At 56.7% G+C, this 17,536-nt stretch overlaps 3 protein-coding genes across 3 annotated transcripts; 2 read left to right on the plus strand and 1 right to left on the minus strand.

The window, feature by feature from the left end:
- On the plus strand, window positions 1-4,382 carry LOC138821249 (membrane frizzled-related protein-like). The gene is made up of 13 exons (XM_070013383.1): window positions 1-54; window positions 160-262; window positions 367-480; window positions 613-774; window positions 876-1,089; window positions 1,265-1,395; window positions 1,559-1,684; window positions 1,900-1,976; window positions 2,717-2,865; window positions 3,163-3,293; window positions 3,397-3,525; window positions 3,938-4,065; window positions 4,158-4,382. The coding sequence occupies exons 1-13, from the start codon at window positions 1-3 to the stop codon at window positions 4,380-4,382; spliced, it is 1,743 nt and encodes a 580-aa protein (XP_069869484.1).
- A 616-nt stretch (window positions 4,383-4,998) lies between these two features.
- Window positions 4,999-6,722, plus strand: LOC138821253 (complement C1q tumor necrosis factor-related protein 5). The gene is made up of 3 exons (XM_070013389.1): window positions 4,999-5,143; window positions 5,378-5,634; window positions 5,861-6,722. The coding sequence occupies exons 2-3, from the start codon at window positions 5,421-5,423 to the stop codon at window positions 6,376-6,378; spliced, it is 732 nt and encodes a 243-aa protein (XP_069869490.1). The 5' UTR covers window positions 4,999-5,143; window positions 5,378-5,420; the 3' UTR covers window positions 6,379-6,722.
- A 1,319-nt stretch (window positions 6,723-8,041) lies between these two features.
- On the minus strand, window positions 8,042-10,792 carry LOC138821247 (E3 ubiquitin-protein ligase RNF26-like). The gene has a single exon (XM_070013381.1). The coding sequence runs from the start codon at window positions 10,261-10,263 to the stop codon at window positions 8,962-8,964; it is 1,302 nt and encodes a 433-aa protein (XP_069869482.1). The 5' UTR covers window positions 10,264-10,792; the 3' UTR covers window positions 8,042-8,961.
- Between the last annotated feature and the right edge of the window lie 6,744 nt (window positions 10,793-17,536).

Consider the following 17,536-nt stretch of genomic DNA (forward strand, 5'->3'; position numbering starts at 1 on the left):
ATGAAGAACCACTCAGATGCCATCCTCTACACAGAGGTCACAGAACTGAGCAAGGTAAGGGCCACAGAGAACACCACTCCCAAGACCCCCGCCCCCACCGGACACACGCCTGTCCTTGGCCCTCTCTACCTCTCTACCTCTAGCCTCTCTACCTTCCAGAACGAATTCTGCAACCCTGCCTTTGAACCGGAAGCAGGGCCACCGTGCCTCCCTCCAGCCTTCCAGCAGGATGGTAGATGCACCATCCAAGCTCCCTGGCATGGTAACTCGTGGGGACAGGACCCAGGGGACAGTAGAGGGATGTCCAAGACAAGTGGCTCTCAAACAACTCCCCCCCCATCCTCCCCCCCCCCCCCCCGCCTGCAGGCCGGCGTCCCCGAGGGCTGCGACCCGATTGTCACTTCTCCTGCCTCTGTATCCTCCTGCTCACCAGCCTGCTGCTCCTGCTGCTCGGGCTGCTGGTGGCTGTCATCCTCGCTCGTAAGTGCCCAGCACTGCTCAGGAAAAGGTCTTTAAACTGGGATTCTGTGAACAGCACCCCCCTCCCCACACACACACACTCCCCAGGGATCCAGCACCTCCAAATCACCATCCTCAATCCCTTGTCCCCAGAGTTGCAGGTTGCACCCCTATCTGGGACTACTGGGAGCCCATGGCCCACCCAGAGCCTCACCACCATCAACACTGTCTCTGCCACCACCACCACCAGCAGCACCGCTTCCCCAACAACGACAGGGCAGCGGGAGGCAGACTCCAGCCCTAGCGGCCATGCCAGTGAGTACCGGGGCGTTCCGGCAGCCAGAAAGCCAGGCTGGAGAGAGGGGGGGAAGGACCTCCCACCTTTTGACTTCTAAGCTCTACCTCCAACTCTGCAGCCTGCGGGGGTCTTCTTCCTGGCCCAAGCGGCTTCTTCAGCAGTCCCAACTACCCAGACCCTTACCCACCCAATGCCCACTGCGTGTGGCAAATCCAGGTGGCCAAAGACCACGCCATACAGCTCAAGATCGAAGCCCTCGGCATAGAGGGCATGGCCTCTTGTCTCTTCGATCGCCTGGAAATCTTCACAGAGCCTGAAGGGGCCCTCCTCAGGTAGGTCCTCCTCCCCTCAGAAACTCCACCCTGTCTAAAGGGTGTGAAGACAGAATAATCTAGACTGGAAGGGAGTTGAGAGACAGGACCCCAGGGACCTGCTCTGTCACTACCTGGCTGCGCAGCCTGGAGGAAACTCTAAAGCACCCATCACCCTCAACCTGGATTGTTTCAGGGTGTGTGGGAGGGTGCCTCCCCCCACACTCAACACCAATGCCAGCCGCCTCCGAGCGACCTTTGTCTCAGACAGCAGTGTGGAAGGATCTGGCTTCCAGGCCTGGTACCAGGCTATGGCCCCCGGACACGGTGAGTGTCTTTCCACCATGTCCCAGCTGCCTGCCGCCCATCCACTCACTCCCCCACCCCCCAAGTCCCCCCCCACACCCTCCCATGCCCACCAACAGCTCCCGCGACTCCCAACTCTCTGGGAATGGGTGGGGTTGGACTCCAGATGTCCCCCCCCCCCCAGGGAGCTGTGTCCAGGATGAGTTCCATTGTGACCAGCTCGTCTGCCTGCTACCGGACTCAGTGTGTGATGGTTTTACTAACTGTGCCGATGGTAGTGATGAGACCAACTGCAGTGCCAACATCTCGGGTATGAGCCCGGCCAGGCCCACGGGAGGGACTGTCTTAGGCACCTGACCCCAGGTGGGGCCAGGACCCGTGTTCCCAGTGCTTTTCCTTGCCTGGTCATTCTTCTGGCCAGACCTTGCTTGCTTAGGGACATGGCCTACATGCATCCTCTACCGTCGCTGAGGCCTTGCTGGGCCTAGATTCCAGCCACTCATGAGCCCTTCTGCTTCTCCACAGGGTGTGGGGGGAACCTGACTGGGCTCCAGGGCACTTTCTCTACCCCCAATTCTCTACAGCAATACCCTGTCCAACAGGTAAGCACAGGGCGCCGGTATAGGATAGCACACATGGTGACAGCAGAGCCACCAAGGTTAGGGTGCCTAGGAGCAGGATGGTGCACACTGTCCTGTGCTTGGGAGGCCAGAGATCAAGCAGGCAGGAAGGGAATATTATATTAAGGACTAAGGCATGCCCATGGGCAAACTCATCCATCTTGGGAACCAGACAAGTTAAAAGGCTGTGTGTGTGTGTGTGTGTGTGTGTGTGTGTGTGTGTGTGTGTGTGTGTGTGTGTGTGTGTGTGTGTGTGTGTGTGTGTGTGTGTGTGTGTGTGTGTGTGTGTGTGTGTGTGTGTGTGTGTGTGTGCGCGCGCGCGCGCGCGCGCGTGCACTGGTATCCCTCATTAAGCTTTTTCCCTCATGGCTGGCACTCCACCACTTGAGTCATACCTCGCGTGCACTGGTATCCCTCATTAAGCTTTTTCCCTCATGGCTGGCACTCCACCACTTGAGTCATACCTCTAGTTCAGCTTTTATTGTTGCTGATTCTCGTGGAGATAAAGTCTCACACACTTTTCTGCCTGGACTGGCTTCAAACCATGACTCTCGGGTCTCAGCTTCCTACATGGCTAGTACTACAGGCCCCTAGCTTCAAAGGCCCTTTGTAAGACCTAGCAGGGGCTTCCGTTAGGGCCCTGCCCAGCGTGGCCTGGGGGCCACAGAACCCCTCTGGAGCTCAGCACCCACGAATGTCTCCATCTGTTGCCTCCCCCCCAGCTTTGCACCTGGCATATCTCAGTGCCGGTGGGACATGGCATAGAACTCCAGTTCCACAACTTCAGCCTGGAAGAGCACGATGAGTGCCAGTCTGATTACGTGGAGGTGTATGAAGGGCGCAACCCAGGACCGCCCAGCCTCCTGGGCAGGTACAGAGCAGGGGAAGACCGTCCACCCCCCCCACACACATCCTCCATCTGCCAGGCCAGAATCCCTAACCCGTGACTTGCTCTTTCTCACTCCTGCTGTCCTCCCTCAAACCTCTCCTCATCCAGCCCTTCCCACCTTGAGGGGCCATCCTCACCTCCCACTAACCCACCCTGACTCTGTCCTGGCAGCTCAAGTGTGCACCCTCCTCCTCAGACCCCAAGTTCTGCATGTGGGGGACTGCACCCCCCCACAGCCCAGCTCAGAGCCTGGGCCCAGGACCACTCTGCTCTGAGCAGGTTCTGTGGGGCTGAGCCACCCCGGCACCTCATCTCCTCACACCACCAGCTGGCTGTGCTCTTCAGAACGGCTCAGGGCACCCGCAGCAGGGGCTTCTCAGCCACCTACCGGGCCTTCAACGCCACACAGAGTAGGTGCTTCTGGGAGAGTTGGTGTGGGCGGCGGCAGTGGCCCCCTGGAACAGACCAGAGCGGTGGCACAGCCCGGGTGCCACAATGCCTGTGTGCCTACAGACCCCTGTGGGCCGGGGGAGCTCTGCCAGGATGGAGGCTGTGGAGCCCTGCGGCTGGCGTGTGACTGGTGGAGAGACTGCACCGGAGACGGGGCCACCAACTGCAGCAGCCCCTCCTTCCCGCCCCCAGGTGAGGAGCCGCCCCTTGTGCCCTGGTCAGCAGGGCACCCCACTCAGAGGAACCCCACAGCCTATGTCCCCACACACCTCCTGTCTGAGAGGGGCTGGGCCCCCCGCTGGGGAGTGTCACCCCAAAGGGATGACACTGGCAACCCTGGGAACAATGTCAGCTATCTTGTCTCAGACAGTCCTGCTTCACAGCCCGCTTCAGACTTAGGGGAGCTTTTTGCACAGGGCAGGCCCTGGCCCCTTTGAGGGGCTATCTTCCCTGGACAGGGAGGGGTCTGCACAATGCCCAGGGTGACAGCACGCTTGGAGCTGGCTCTCCAGTAACAGTTCTCCATGTTAGCTCCTCCCACCTCGCAACCCCATCTGACACACCTGAAACCAGGAGCCCCCAGTGACCTTCCTCTCCCCCACAGAGCTAGCCTGCGAACCTGTCCAGGTGGAGATGTGTCTCGGGCTCAGCTACAACACCACTGCCTTCCCTAACATCTGGGTGGGCATGGCCACCCAGGAGGAGGTGGTAGAGGTGCTCAGAGGCTACAAGGTGCGGGGCAGAGGCCAGCGGAGGTCCTGGGCTCCAAGAAGGGGAGGGAGCCTGGGAACAAATCACTGAGGATGGCTCTCTTCTTCCCACAGAGCCTGACCAGTCTTCCTTGTTACCAGAACTTTCGGAGGCTCCTGTGCGGGCTGCTTGTGCCCCACTGCACACCCCTAGGCCGCATCCTTCCTCCTTGCCGCTCTGTCTGCCAGGAGGCAGAGCACCAGTGCCAGTCTAGCCTGGCGCTGCTGGGCACCCCCTGGCCCTTCAACTGTAACAGGCTGCCGGCAGCAGCTGGCATGGAGGCTTGTGCCCAGCCCTGACCCCAAAGCCAGCCCCTGCCCCTTTGCCTGCCTGCTCTCCTCTGCCTATATGGGTGGCAGGAGGGAGACACAAGAGGGGACCTTGCATGGGGTTCTGCCCATGCCCCCCCTCAGGGCTCAATCGGGGGCTCATGGGGTTCCTGCCCCCGCCCCCCAGCTTCCCTGCTTCCTCCCTTGTCCCCCCACTCCCCTGCTCCCCTCTGAGCCACTGGACAATCTAGATGGGTCCCAGCCGAGGCCCTGACCTGGATTTCCTATCTTCTGCATCCAACTTTCCATCTGCTGCTTCCAATCCCTTCCCACCTGCTCCTCTGCTCTTTCCTTTTAGTCAACAGCTCTGTTCGAGGGCCCGAGCAGAGCAGCGTGGCAGGCCTGTCCTCGGCCCGCGCTGGCCCCTTCCCCCACGGCTTCGGCTGCCCCTAGGTCTCCGGAGGAGCCCGCGTGTCTCGCGGCTGTTCGGCGCGGGCTCCGGGCTCCGACTCCCTCCTCCTCCTCTCCCCCCACACTTTGGCCGGCCGCCGGGCGACACCACGAGTTATTTCCCTGCTATTTCCCTGCCCAGAGTTCTTGGCCTGGGAACAACTGGTTTCCTCTCGGAGTCTGGGAGGGGCAGCGCGGAGCGGCCGGAGCGGAGCGGGGCGCGAACCAGGGCCGGGGACCCGCAGGGGCAGGGGCAGGGGCGGGAGTGGGGCCGGCCCGAGGGTCCGGCGTGGCAGCGAGCGCCCCCAAAGCCGACCGACATCCAGGGGGCGTCGGGAGGGGTGAGTCTAGATGGGGGAGGGGCCTGCGGGGAAGCCTGGGGGGAGGGCGACGGGGGGTGGGGCACCGGTGTGGGGGGAGCCGCCGACCCCTCCCCAGACGTGGGGGTCCGTCCCCCTCGCGTGGCCGCCCAGCTTCGGGTACATGGTGGTGGGGTGGGACCCACAGCCGGGTCCCGGGTCCTGGGGTTCCGGCCCCCCCCCCCGCCCCCGACTCCACCGCTGCCCGGCCCCCAGATCACCGGAGGACCCCAGCGTCCGGGCTCCGGGCTCCAGCACCATGAGGCCGCTCCTCGCCCTGCTGCTCCTGGACCTGGCGTCCGGCTCGTCCCCGCTGGACAACAACAAGATCCCCAGCCTGTGCCCGGGCCACCCCGGCCTGCCCGGCACCCCGGGCCAGCATGGCGGCCAGGGCCTGCCCGGCCGCGATGGCCGCGACGGCCGCGACGGTGCGCCCGGAGCGCCGGGCGAGAGAGGCGAGGGCGGGAGGCCGGGTAAGACGGCACCGGGCCCGGGTCCCGCCGGGGGGCGCCGCGCGCCGGCGGGGAGCGGGGCGGGTGCGGGGCGGGGGGGGGGGGGGGTCAGGCTGTGGGAGCTCTTCAGATCGGCGGGAGCCCCGCAGGAACGGGACGCGGGGGTCGGGGTGGAGGGCTGGGGGGGACAGCAGAGGGGAGGGCGCCCCTGCCGCCGCCCTCCCTGCACCTCCTCTTCCCCCCGCAGGGCTGCCGGGGCCGCGTGGGGAGCCCGGGCCTCGAGGAGAAGCGGGCCCCGCGGGGGTCGCGGGGCCTGCGGGCGAGTGCGCGGTGCCCCCGCGCTCGGCCTTCAGCGCCAAGCGCTCCGAGAGCCGGGAGCCGCCGCCGGCCGACGCGCCGCTGCCCTTCGACCGCGTGCTGCTCAACGAGCAGGGCCACTACGACGCCGCCAGCGGCAAGTTCACCTGCCAGGTGCCCGGGGTCTACTACTTCGCCGTGCACGCCACCGTCTACCGGGCCAGCCTGCAGTTCGACCTGGTCAAGAACGGCGAGTCCATCGCCTCTTTCTTCCAGTTTTTCGGGGGGTGGCCCAAGCCGGCCTCGCTCTCGGGCGGCGCCATGGTGCGGCTGGAGCCCGAGGACCAGGTGTGGGTGCAGGTGGGCGTGGGGGACTACATCGGCATCTACGCCAGCGTCAAGACCGACAGCACCTTCTCGGGGTTTCTGGTCTACTCCGACTGGCACGGCTCCCCGGTCTTCGCGTAGGCCCCGCCGGGGAGGGCGGCGCTGCGGCCCTGCGCCCGCCCTGCGCCCGCCCTGCGCCCGGGAGGGCCGGACCCCCTGGGACCCTGCCCGTGGCGCCCTGCGGCCGCAAGGATGGAGACCGGGGAGGAGACCGGAGCGGCAGCACGGGGCAGTGGCTGGATTTCTGCCCGAGACCAAAGCAATGTGCTGTGTTGGCAAATGTAGGTCCCCGGCTCCCCCTCGATTTCTCTGGCCCAGAACCCCGAAGTGGGATGCTCTCTTCCTGCTTCTCTGAGCCTCCCCCGTCCCTCGTGCTCGCAGGGCCGGCCCTTCTCTCAGAGGTCACTCAGTAAACTTTAAACCCTTCCTGCTGCTGGTGTCCGCCTTTCTGCAGTAGTGGGGGTGCCCTGCCTCTGAGCGCCGTGGGGGGAGGGGGGGCGGCAGGGGTCTGGTGTGGGCCTCTGATCATACGGAGAAAAAGGTGCCTTTTTCTAAAGGATGCCAAACCAGGTGGGGGCTGCCTTCACCGCGAGTACCAGGCTCTGCCTGGTCCCTGGGTGACTGGAAACGCTGAGTCGTCTCTGGGATGACCACCAGGGGGTGCGACGCAGCAACTGCTCTCTGCTTAAGCCTTAAGTTCTTAAGGGTGATTATGTGGAGGAAGGGTACTCCGGCTGCCAAAAGAATTCCAGATGGGGGGGGGGAGCAAGAAAAGAGGGGGAGGGTCTTCTGCTCCTGGCTCAGGAAGTTTATCTTCCCTGGTAAAATGTTTATTCCTACATTAAACAGAGACTGGAAGGAGCCAGCCTCCCCTTGCTCAGGCCCCTGTCCAGGATGGGGGGAGGGAAACAAAAGCCCAATCCTGCCTCAGGCCTCCCAGCGGGGGCCAAGGTGGGGAGCTCTCCCCCAAGGTGCTGCACACAGCCTGGGTGGGCCAAGCCTTGAAGTCTAAGGCTGGCCCCAAAGCGCCCCAGAGGTTCACCTCCTGTGATCTTCAGGGTCTAGCCTGGGACAAGTTAGTCAAGTTAAAGACTAACAAACTTGCTGGTGGTGTGCGCAGCCTCTCAGCCTGGGCAGGGCTCTCCTCAGCTTCTGCAGGCCCCACCATCTCCTCCCCCTTCCAGAAGGCATTACACTCCTAGACATAACATACAATTATGGGGCGGGGGGTGCTGCTGGTCATTTGAGGGCAGCTACAATCTAAGGGGGCTGGGGCCCAAGTGCACTGGAGACAGGCCCCAGGCCTCTCGGGCTCCAGCTCCCTGCCTCCACTAGGAGGTCCCACCTCCACGGTCCAGCCCAACACTGCAGCAGGCTCTCAGCCAAGAGACACAGAGACACGCACCAGTTCTGCAGAGATCCCAAGTCCTCTCCTGGGAAGACTGATTCAACGGGTAAGAAGATACCTTTGGCTCCTTGAGGGATTGACTCTGGCAAAAATGGAAGGTATAGGAGAGGCATGTCCAGACCCATGTGTGCAACACAAAGAACAAATCAGAGTTAGCACTAAGCCGGTCAAGCCTGACACAAGCTTTTCCTTGGCACAGCCCTGCCACTCTACCTCATCTTCCCCACCCCCAGTTCTACGGCCTGGTTCTTCAAGACACAACGGATGTGAGAGACCCTGCTGCAGCATCTGTCACCCAGACGCTGCTCACCTTTGCAGGGATGGATGCTGAGGCGGTTAGAGCTGTCAATAGAACTTTATTCATCAGAAACTGGCCCCTTCTGTTTGGACCCTAGTGAAATGTGCACAGTCTGCCCTCCCCACTAACAGGGAGAGACAAAGAGAAATGCCATTTTTCTATGCCATGTGGGGAGTGAGGGAATGAGTAGAAATTTGGTTTTTCCTCCTGAGGTTCCCTGTGGAGCTAGGGAGCCCCAGGGCATATGGTCCCAAAGCCAGGCACACACACACACACACACACACACACACACACACACACACACACACACACACACACACACACACACACACACACACACACACACACACACACACACACACACACACACCATAAATGAAAATTGATCCCAGCTTTTGGATTGAGTTTGGAGGGAGTCTCATCAGATCGTGACAGGCAGAAGCAGCTCTCAGAGCACCTGAGTCTACCCCCAAACCTAGCAGGACACAGGGATACTGGCTGAACACCAAAGTTCAAGACCATCCCAAGGCCCCTAAGTTATCAAAATACACAAATGACACTGATGTGTTGTGGCTGCAGAAGCTAGGAGGAAAGTGGCAGGTAAAGAATTGTAAATCACCAACAGAAAACACGAACAGGAAGCGAAGGATAGCCCCAGAAGCTGACATCTGGGTGGGCCCTGGGCAGACTTGAGGAGAGGCCACTGGGGACAGTCTCAGAACCCTTGCATAGTGAAATACTCACCACCCTCAGGATTAAGGGACCCACGGGGTTCAGCAAAGCCATGCTAGCCTGCCCCACCCAGATCACCGTTTTCCAGTGTATCCCATCTCCACAGATGTATGGCTTGATGCTTACGGAGAAGCCATAGCCACAGAGGTGATTCAGGCCATAACCTGGAGGTTTCTGCGTGGGAGGGTCTGCGAGGAGCGTGGAGGGTGGGTAGGCAGAGTGGTTTTCAGAGGTAGACATTGAGGGTCTGCAGGATGCCGCGGCGGCAGAGCGGGCAGTTGCGGTGGTAGACGGGGTGGCGCATCAGGATTTCAGTGCAAGCCTGGCACAGGCACAGGTGCCGGCAAGGCAGGAGCAGCACAGTCTTGCTCTGGTCCTGGCAGATGACACACTTTTTCCGCTCCTCTTGCTCCTTCAGCAACTTCCATGGGTCTTGTCCAGCCGTGGGTCCCTCCTCATTGAGTCTCTCCCGGCCCCGGGCAGGTGGATTTCTGATGGTGCTGACCTCCTCCTCTTCTGCATCAGCTCTGGGCCCCGCTTCAGGAGGTGTGTCCTGACCCTGGGTCCTGGTGGGGAACACTCTCCTAGGGCCACTCAGGGGGGCTCCTGGTGCCCCTCCCCGGTTCGGCCAGCTTGCCAGTTGTAGGCTACGGCTCCAAATACGGTGCCAGGCCTCCACGCCAAGTGCTAGGCGAGACAGCCGAAGGACATCCTCTCGGAGCCGGTGGTAGGATGGGCGAGTGTGAAGCTGGCTGAGTGCTCGGGTGGCCAGCCTCAAGATGAGGTCCGGGTGCAACACAGTCACAGTCACTGCCAGCACGCAAGCCAGCAACACCAAACCAGTGAGATTGACAAGCACAAAGCTGGCCAGGAGGCGGGCGGCTGAGGCCAGCAGCTCCAGGGCTAGTTGGCAGGGGGTCCAAAGGAGGATGGCCATGGCAACAGCACTGCTGGAAATGTGGGACAGGAAAGCGGCCATCACGTCTGTCATCCTCCACAGAGGTCCTGTCACGGCATCCCACAGGGCCAGCACCAGGGAGAAAAGGTTCTGTGTGCCAATGAGGCAAATATTAACCAGGCTGTTGACCACGTAAGCCACCAGGCTCATGGCAATGCCACAGATGTCACAGGCCTGGCGCAGCAAAGCGTGGCCATAGGAGATGACGTTGAGCACACCCCGGTGCAGGATCTCCCGGCTCCGTAGCGCCCCATGAGAGGCCAGGTGTCCCAGGAGCTTCAGGCTCTCCAGCCCAGAGCAGCAGCTATAGAGCAGGGTACCCAAAGCCTGTAAGCCCCCAAAGATGAACCGGACCAAGACTTCGATCAAGGCCAGTAGTGAAAGCAGGACACCTCGGCCCAAGTGCAGAAGACTCGTCAGTACCGTGTGTGGCAGGTTGTAGATGAAGGCAAGGAGCCAGGCCAGGGAAGCCAGGAGGGAAGACACCAGCAGGAAGTTGAGATCCAACACCAAGGTCAACACGTCCAGCACCAGGCCCACCCCATTCACTACGAGGTACACGGCCTCCATGATCAGGACGAGTCGAGCGTGGTCCGGAAGGAAGGCTGGCTCCTCGGGGAGGGCGTTGTCAATATTGTGGGGAGTCGGGGGTTAACCTGGAAGGGAACCGCAGTCCTAAGGAAGGAGTGGGTCGGAGGGAGAGGCGGCCAGGTGCCACTCCAAGGGTCCCTGTTTGGAGGCTGGGCCAGTTCGGAAGAGGCCCAACATCTCTGAAGTGAAGGCGAACCCGGGCTGCACGGCAGATCTCCGCTTCGGAGGCCCAGGGCGGCGTACCACGGCCGGGCAACGGGTCAGACCTGGAGGAACCGAGGACCGACAGGCTGGGACCAGGCCGGGCCGGGGCCGGGGCCGGGGCCGGGTGGGGGCGGCGCGGGCTGGCCGCGAGTTCGCGGTCCAGCGACGCAGGTGCCCCCGGCCCCGCCCGGCCCCCGTCCTCCTGCTCGCGGCGCTCGACGCCCACCGGAGGAGTGGGAAACAGAGTCAGCTTCAGCAAGGCCCGACCTCGGCCTCAACTCCGCTGGGCGCCGCCATCTTGTGCGCGGAGGGGTGGGCAAGAGGCGACCTAGGCAGGGCGGGACGATGACCGCCAGCCAATCGGCGAGGTCCAGCCGCAGGAACCTCGAGCGCTCATTGGTCCCTTTGAAAGGCGCCCAAATGGACGTACTTTCCAAAGAGAGGAGCGGACACGTACAATAGCCCCTCCCCTTTAAGTGGTGATTGGTCCGTTGACGGCCTCGTGGCCACGCCCTCTGTGGGCTGGGGCCTGGGCCATCGCCGTCTCCGCGTCCCGGTCAGACCCGCCTTCGCACCTCTTCTCGTTCATTCCCTCATTCTATCAGTTATCCAGCTCCTACAATGCTTTGCGGGTGAAATCCTCATTGTGTCAGCTTTGTGTGACCGATGACAAAGTACCCGTGGTAACCAGTTTTCTTTTAGTGCCGGCCCTGGGGCTTGAACGCGGCCGGGTGCTCTCATTGGCTGCTGGTGCTCCACCACGTGAACCACGGCCCCGTGGTAAACTGGTTCCTTTGGCGCCGAGGAGCAGCCAAAGTCCTGACCGTGGCCTAACTCCCTTCTACTCGGGCCCATCTATTCCTCCTGCAACACTGGGGTAGAAGTCAGGGCAGTCTAAAATCCCCCCGAAGTACTGTTACATAAGCCCTTTGTGCAAAGCACCCTTCTGAAGGTGCTTTGGCCAAACAGATGACCAACTGCCAGACCAAACCATAAACAGACACTTCACCCGAGCTGGAGGGTGGTGGGGAGGAGAGGAAGTACTTGGACCAAGAGATGAGACCTGTGATTAGTACAAACAAGATCCTTCATTTGCATAACAGACTGTCCAGTGATTGGTGCAAACTCGGTTCTTCATTTACATAATGGCCTGTCTTGTTATTGGTGCCAACCGAACATGAGCAAACTGTGCTTGGTGTAACACCTGTCCATTCCAGACAGGCTGACGGGCTGGTCAACCTCAGTTTGTGAGCTCCAATGCCCTACCTGTCAGGGACCTGGTATCTGATTCCTGAGGCCCAAACCCTATGTCACCCCGCATAGGTGACAAAGTAGCTGTCAAAGGCCTGAGGCTGATTGTCACTGTTTACTGCCATCTGCTCCACTCCCTGCAAATATTCACAATAAGGAGGAACTTCTCCACCTACCTATGATTTCTATGTAGGTAGAATAGAAAGGTCCCAGCCAGCTGGTTTATAATACACTAGGGACACATGAACCTCTGAAGAATATTGAGTTCAAAATTTATGTTCACAACACCAACGGCCCCAGTGGGTCACATCTGTAATCCTAGTCACTCAGGAGGCTGAGATCTCACGATCATGGTTCAAAGCCAGCCCAGGCAGGAAAGTCCATGAGAATCTCATCTCCAATAAACCACTCAGAAAACGAAGTGGTGCAGTGTTTCAAGTGGTAGAATGGTAGCTGAAAAGCTGAGGGACAGCGTTCTGGCCCAGTTTAAGCCCCATGACCAAGAAAAAAAAAAGTTGGTTAGCTTTCAAATAGTTCTAACAGGGCTGGGAAGGTGGCTCAGTGGTAGAGCGCATGCCTCAGAGGCCCTGGGTTCGATTCCTCAGCACCACATAAGCAAAAATAAAAAGCCGGAAGTGGCGCTGTGGCTCAAGTGGTAGAGTGCTAGCCTTGAGCTGAAGAGCTGAGGGACAGCGCCCAGGCCCAGAGTTCAGGCCCCATGACTGGACCCAAAAAAACAATCAAATAGTTCTAACATTTAGACATAGGACATTTGAAGTCCGCTGTGTATATTGGCCTCACAAATATGAAGGGTGGGTCTGTTCCTTCTATATCTCCTTTAGCTCCCTATTTTTAGTTGATTTTGACATTGTTTATATTTGAAAGTGTGACTACAGATTATAGTGTATAAAATATCTATCATATCTTACACAACAGGTAGCTTTTTTTTTTTTTCTGCCAGTCCTGGGGCTTGAACTCAGGGCCTGGGTACTGTCCATGAGCTTCTTTTGCTCAAGGTTAGCACTACCACTTGAGTCACAGCGCCACTTCTGGCTTTTTCTGTTTATGTGGAACTGAGGAATCGAACCCAGAGCTTCATGCATGTGAGGCAAGCGCTCTACCACTAAGCCAGATTTCCAGCCAGATTGGTTGTTTTTGTTTTGTTTTGTTTTTGTCAGTTATGGGTCTTGAACTCAGGGCCTGGGCACTATCTGAGCTTTTTTGCTCAAGTCTAGTGCTCTACCACTTTGAACCACAGCACCACATCAAGCTTTTTCTATATATAGCATTCTGTGATTGAAAAAGATACATCGTGGACTATTCCTGTGTATAGAAATTGTCTTTATTTTCTTAACAGATGCATGGTACTCCCCTCCTTGGTGCTGCAGCAAGCACTGTTTTTAGAGGCCTTGGTGAAGGGTTCTGTCCCACATTGAGTAGGATATGGAAAGGAAGAGAGGCTACCAAGATCTCAGTCACATGTGGGAGACAAATGGTTAAAATAAGGCCACACCTTGTGTGCAGCTGGCAGCTTTCCCAGAAATTATTGGTCCTTTCCAACTTCCATCATCCAGAGGAGGGGTGGGACTTAGAAAGGAAATGGATGCTTCCTTTAGAAAGTAGGGCCTTTGGTTCTATCCCTCTGGGGCCAGAACTCTGATGGATTTAAAGTGGATTGTGATCCCTCCCCAAACTATTCACACACCCCAGCTGCCGATGATAACTCCTTGTAGTTTACAAGTCATCTGAAATCTAGCCACCTCCTTCCCTAAACCTCCTCCCTGTGGGATAGAGCTAAAACCCCACCCAGTGTGCTACTCCAGTTTAAATTTCCCACTCTATTTACCTGGTTTCCCACCCTTTATCCTTTTTTTTTTGTCTGTTGTGGGCCCTGAAACTCTGGGCCTGGGCACTGTCTCTCAGCAATTCAGCTCAAAGCTAGCACTCTACCACTTGAGCCACAGCGCCACTTATGGCTTTTTCTGTTTATGTGGTACTGAGGAATTGAACCCAAGGCCTCATGCATGCAAGTCAAGTGCTCTACCACTGAGCCACCTTCCCAGCCCCCCTTTATCCTTTCAAATGAGGCTAGTCATCTCTCCTCCACAAAGCCTTCTTTGACTACACAGAACTGGGTTAGCTTCCTGTCTTTTTTATTTTGAAGTTCTAGCAGGAGTTTATCTTATAGGGCTTAGGTAGAAAGAAAAATAAATAGTTCCCACTTTCCATGCAGAATGGGGTTCTTAAAGACTCTGTGTGGGGCTGGGAAGGTGGCTCAGTGGTAGAGCGCTTGCCTTGCATGCATGAGGCCCTGGGTTCGATTCCTCAGCACCACATAAACAAAAAGAAAAAAGTGGAAGTGGTACTGTGGCTCAAGTGGTAAAGTGCTAGCCTTGAGCTGAAGAGCTGAGGGACAGCGCCCAGGCCCAGAGTTCAGGCCCCACGACTGGACTCTCCCCCCCCCAAAAAAAAGACTGTGTATTTGCTTCTTGTACCCAGCAAGTTGTGATCTGATTTGTTTACAGTCCTTGCCTGAATGCCTTTCCCAAACATAGGGACCTCATCTTCACTCATTCTATCTCTAGCCCCTGTGTAGTTAGTACTTGGTTGTGGGGCAGACAGAAGGGAACCATTACCAGACCCTTGCCTGTCACCTCAAACCTTCCCAGTCTCTCACCTTGTCTTGAAGTTCCGTCATCACTCAGGATGATGTAGAATGAGACTCAAGAGTCTACCTCTATAATGCCTTCATCCTTTTCCAACCGCATCCTCCCAACTTAGTCCATAAAACCAAGGAACAAGTCGGATTAGCCAATCAGGAGCACCAGAGGGCGCTCTTGGGTCAAGAAGTAATCAGAAACCATTGTACACCCAAATTCCAGTTTCAACACACAATTTTATCATTGCTTAAGAAGCTGCAGTGGCTTCTCATTGCCTAACCTATAACCTATCTTACGTTCCAAGTTCTTTCTTCATAGTCTAACTCCACCTCAACTGCAAGCGCCCTCTAGCCTAGCCTAGTCACCCTTGGCATTGATTATTCGTCACCACGCCTGCTGTCAAGACTTGGTTGGGTAGCCAAATCTCCCAAGACCTCCAAGTAAGCATAATGGAAATAAAAGTAGAGGGTTTGTCTTGCAAGCTCCCTCACTTTCCCCCCCCACCAGCCCCATCTGGGCAGCTTCCCTCACTGCGTGGGCCTGGCTGAAGGTATACATATGGGCTGTAGGTACAAGGCTGTACTGTAGGTACATATGGACATGGCTGTAGGAACATGGTTACATGTAGGAGCATAGCTATGGGAACTTGGCTTCAAGTACTATGTATAACTAAATGTTATATATAGACATGCATGGTTCTTCCCTTGTAGTAGATCTAGGCACACAGCTGTATGTAATTACATTGACACACTCTTCCGGATCCTTGTCATACTTCCTGTTTATGCCATGACTTCCATCTCTTAATTCATCTATAACAATTACAGCTATGGTATAGAAGTTTGGGATTTAAGTCTTCCTTTAAATTATAGGTGTTTTTTTTGGGGGGGGGAGGGGGGTCATGGGGTTTGAACTCAGAGCCTAGGCATTGTCCATGAGCTCCTTTTGCTCTACCACTTAGAGTCACACTACCACTTCCAGTTTTCTGGTGATTAAGTGGAGATAAAAGTCTCACAGATTTCCTGGGCTGGCTTTGAACCATGACCTTCTGATCTTAGTCTCCTGAGTAGCTAGGATTACAGGTGTGAGCCACCAGCTCCCAGCTTTAATCTGGTTTGGGGTCCAAATACTGTGTTCTCTCTACACCTTGAGTTCCTTTCATGTGCCAACCCTTGAGTCCCGGGTGGCAGCAGCCGCAGTCTTGACTTTTCTCTTCTTCCCTCACTCCTCTACGCACAGCTCCCCATTCAGCGCGCCCAACAAACTCAGCTACAGAATGCCTCTCCCCTAGGGCTCTTTCTAGTCCCCTCAAAGGGCAAAGTGCAGGTTAGCAGAGTTCTAGGGTAAAAGCCTGGCTCCCTGGGGGTCAACAGACAAGGCTCAGCCGCCTGACCTTGAAGCAGGATAGGTAAGAGGGAATGGGCATGGTAAACAGCAGTCAGAAATTCAAAACTGAGCTTAAAGTAAATACAGGAGACTCATCTTCACCCACCAGTTTCCCTTAAGAGTAAGGGATCAAAGTTGTTTTAGGAGGAAATGAGGCAGGAGAGACTAGAGAAAAAGAGGCATGTTGGATGGCAGCCAGGAATTTAGAAACAGTATATTTAGAAACATAGAAGAACTATCTTCTTTGTTTTAACCCTTGAACTCCTTAATAAGCTGCAGTATTAAAACAAGGGGAGGGGGGAAAGGGCAAGAACAGCTTTTTCCATCTGACCTTGCCTGATGTCCCTTAACAACTAGTATGTTCTATAAATTCAGAAAAGACATCATTAATTTTTTTTAAAAAGACATACATAGTTGGGCACTGGTGGCTCACACCTGTAATCTTAGTTACCCAGGAGGCTGAGATCTGAGGATTATGGTTCAAAGCCAGCCTGGGCAAGAAAGGCTATGAGATATCTACAATTAATCACCAGCAAAGCAGAAGTGGTGCTGTGGCTCCAAGTGGAAGTTCACTAGCTTTGAGCACAAAAGCTCAGGGACAGCACCCAGGCCCTGAGTTCAAATCCTACAACTGACAAAAACAAAAAACCAAAAAAACCCTCCATTTATTCTGAAGAAGCAGATACTTGGAAAAATGGCTCCTCCTGGCACAAAGTGTTTATCTTAAAGGATAAACATTGTGGCGAGAATGCAGTCTTCTTTTTTTTTTTTTTTTTCTTGTCAGTCATGGGGCTTGGACTCAGGGCCTGGGCACTGTCCCTGAACTCTTCTGCTCAAGGCAAAGCCCTACCCTTTTTTTTTTTTTTTGGTCGGTCGTGGGGCTTGAACTCTGGGCCTGGGCACTGTCCCTCAGCTCTTCAGCTCAAGGCGAGCGCTCTACCACTTGAGCTACAGCGCCACTTCCGGTTTTCTGGTGGTTTATTGGAGATAGGAGTCTCACGGTCTTTCCTGCCCGGGCTGGCTTTGAACCGTGATCCTCAGATCTCAGCTTCCTGAGTAGCTAGGATTACAGGGGTGAGCCACCAGCGCCCGGAGACTTTCCTGCCTGGGCTGGCTGTGAACCATGATCCTCAGATCTCAGTCTCCCGAGCAGGTAGGATTACAGATTTGAGCCACCAACACCAGGCAGGATACATTCTTTTTGGTCAGTTGTGGGGCTTGAACTCAGAACCTGGGCACTGTCCCTGAGCCTCTTTGTACTCAAGGCTAGCTCTCTAGCAACTGAGTTACAGCACTACTTCCGGTTTTTGAGTGGTTAATTGGAGATGAGTGTCATGGGGATTTTGCTGCCCAGGCCAGCTTCAAATGGTGATTCTCAGATCTCAGTCTCCTGAGTAGCTAGGATTATATCCACCTGCACCTGGCAGGATGCATTCTTTATTTCAAAGATAAACACCAGCTTTCAAATATGACAGGATGCATTCTTTCCTAAAAAGGATGTCTAAATATAATGGTTATATGTTTAAAGTACTAGTCAGAGCCAGGTGCTGGTGGCTCACACCTGTAATCCCAGCTACTCAGGAGGCTGAGATCTGAGGATCATGGTTCGAAGCCAGCCCAGGCAGACAGGTGGAAAAGTCTATGAGACTTTTTTTTGGGGGGGAGGGTCTGGTTGTGGGGCCTGAACTCTGGGCCTGGGCGCTGTCCCTCAGCTCTTCAGCTCAAGGCTAGCGCTCTACCACTTGAGCCACAGT

Source organism: Dipodomys merriami, unplaced genomic scaffold (assembly GCF_024711535.1).
Source record: "Dipodomys merriami isolate MVZ:Mamm:240054 unplaced genomic scaffold, mDipMer1.0.p SCAF_900, whole genome shotgun sequence".
Lineage (NCBI taxonomy): Eukaryota > Metazoa > Chordata > Mammalia > Rodentia > Heteromyidae > Dipodomys > Dipodomys merriami.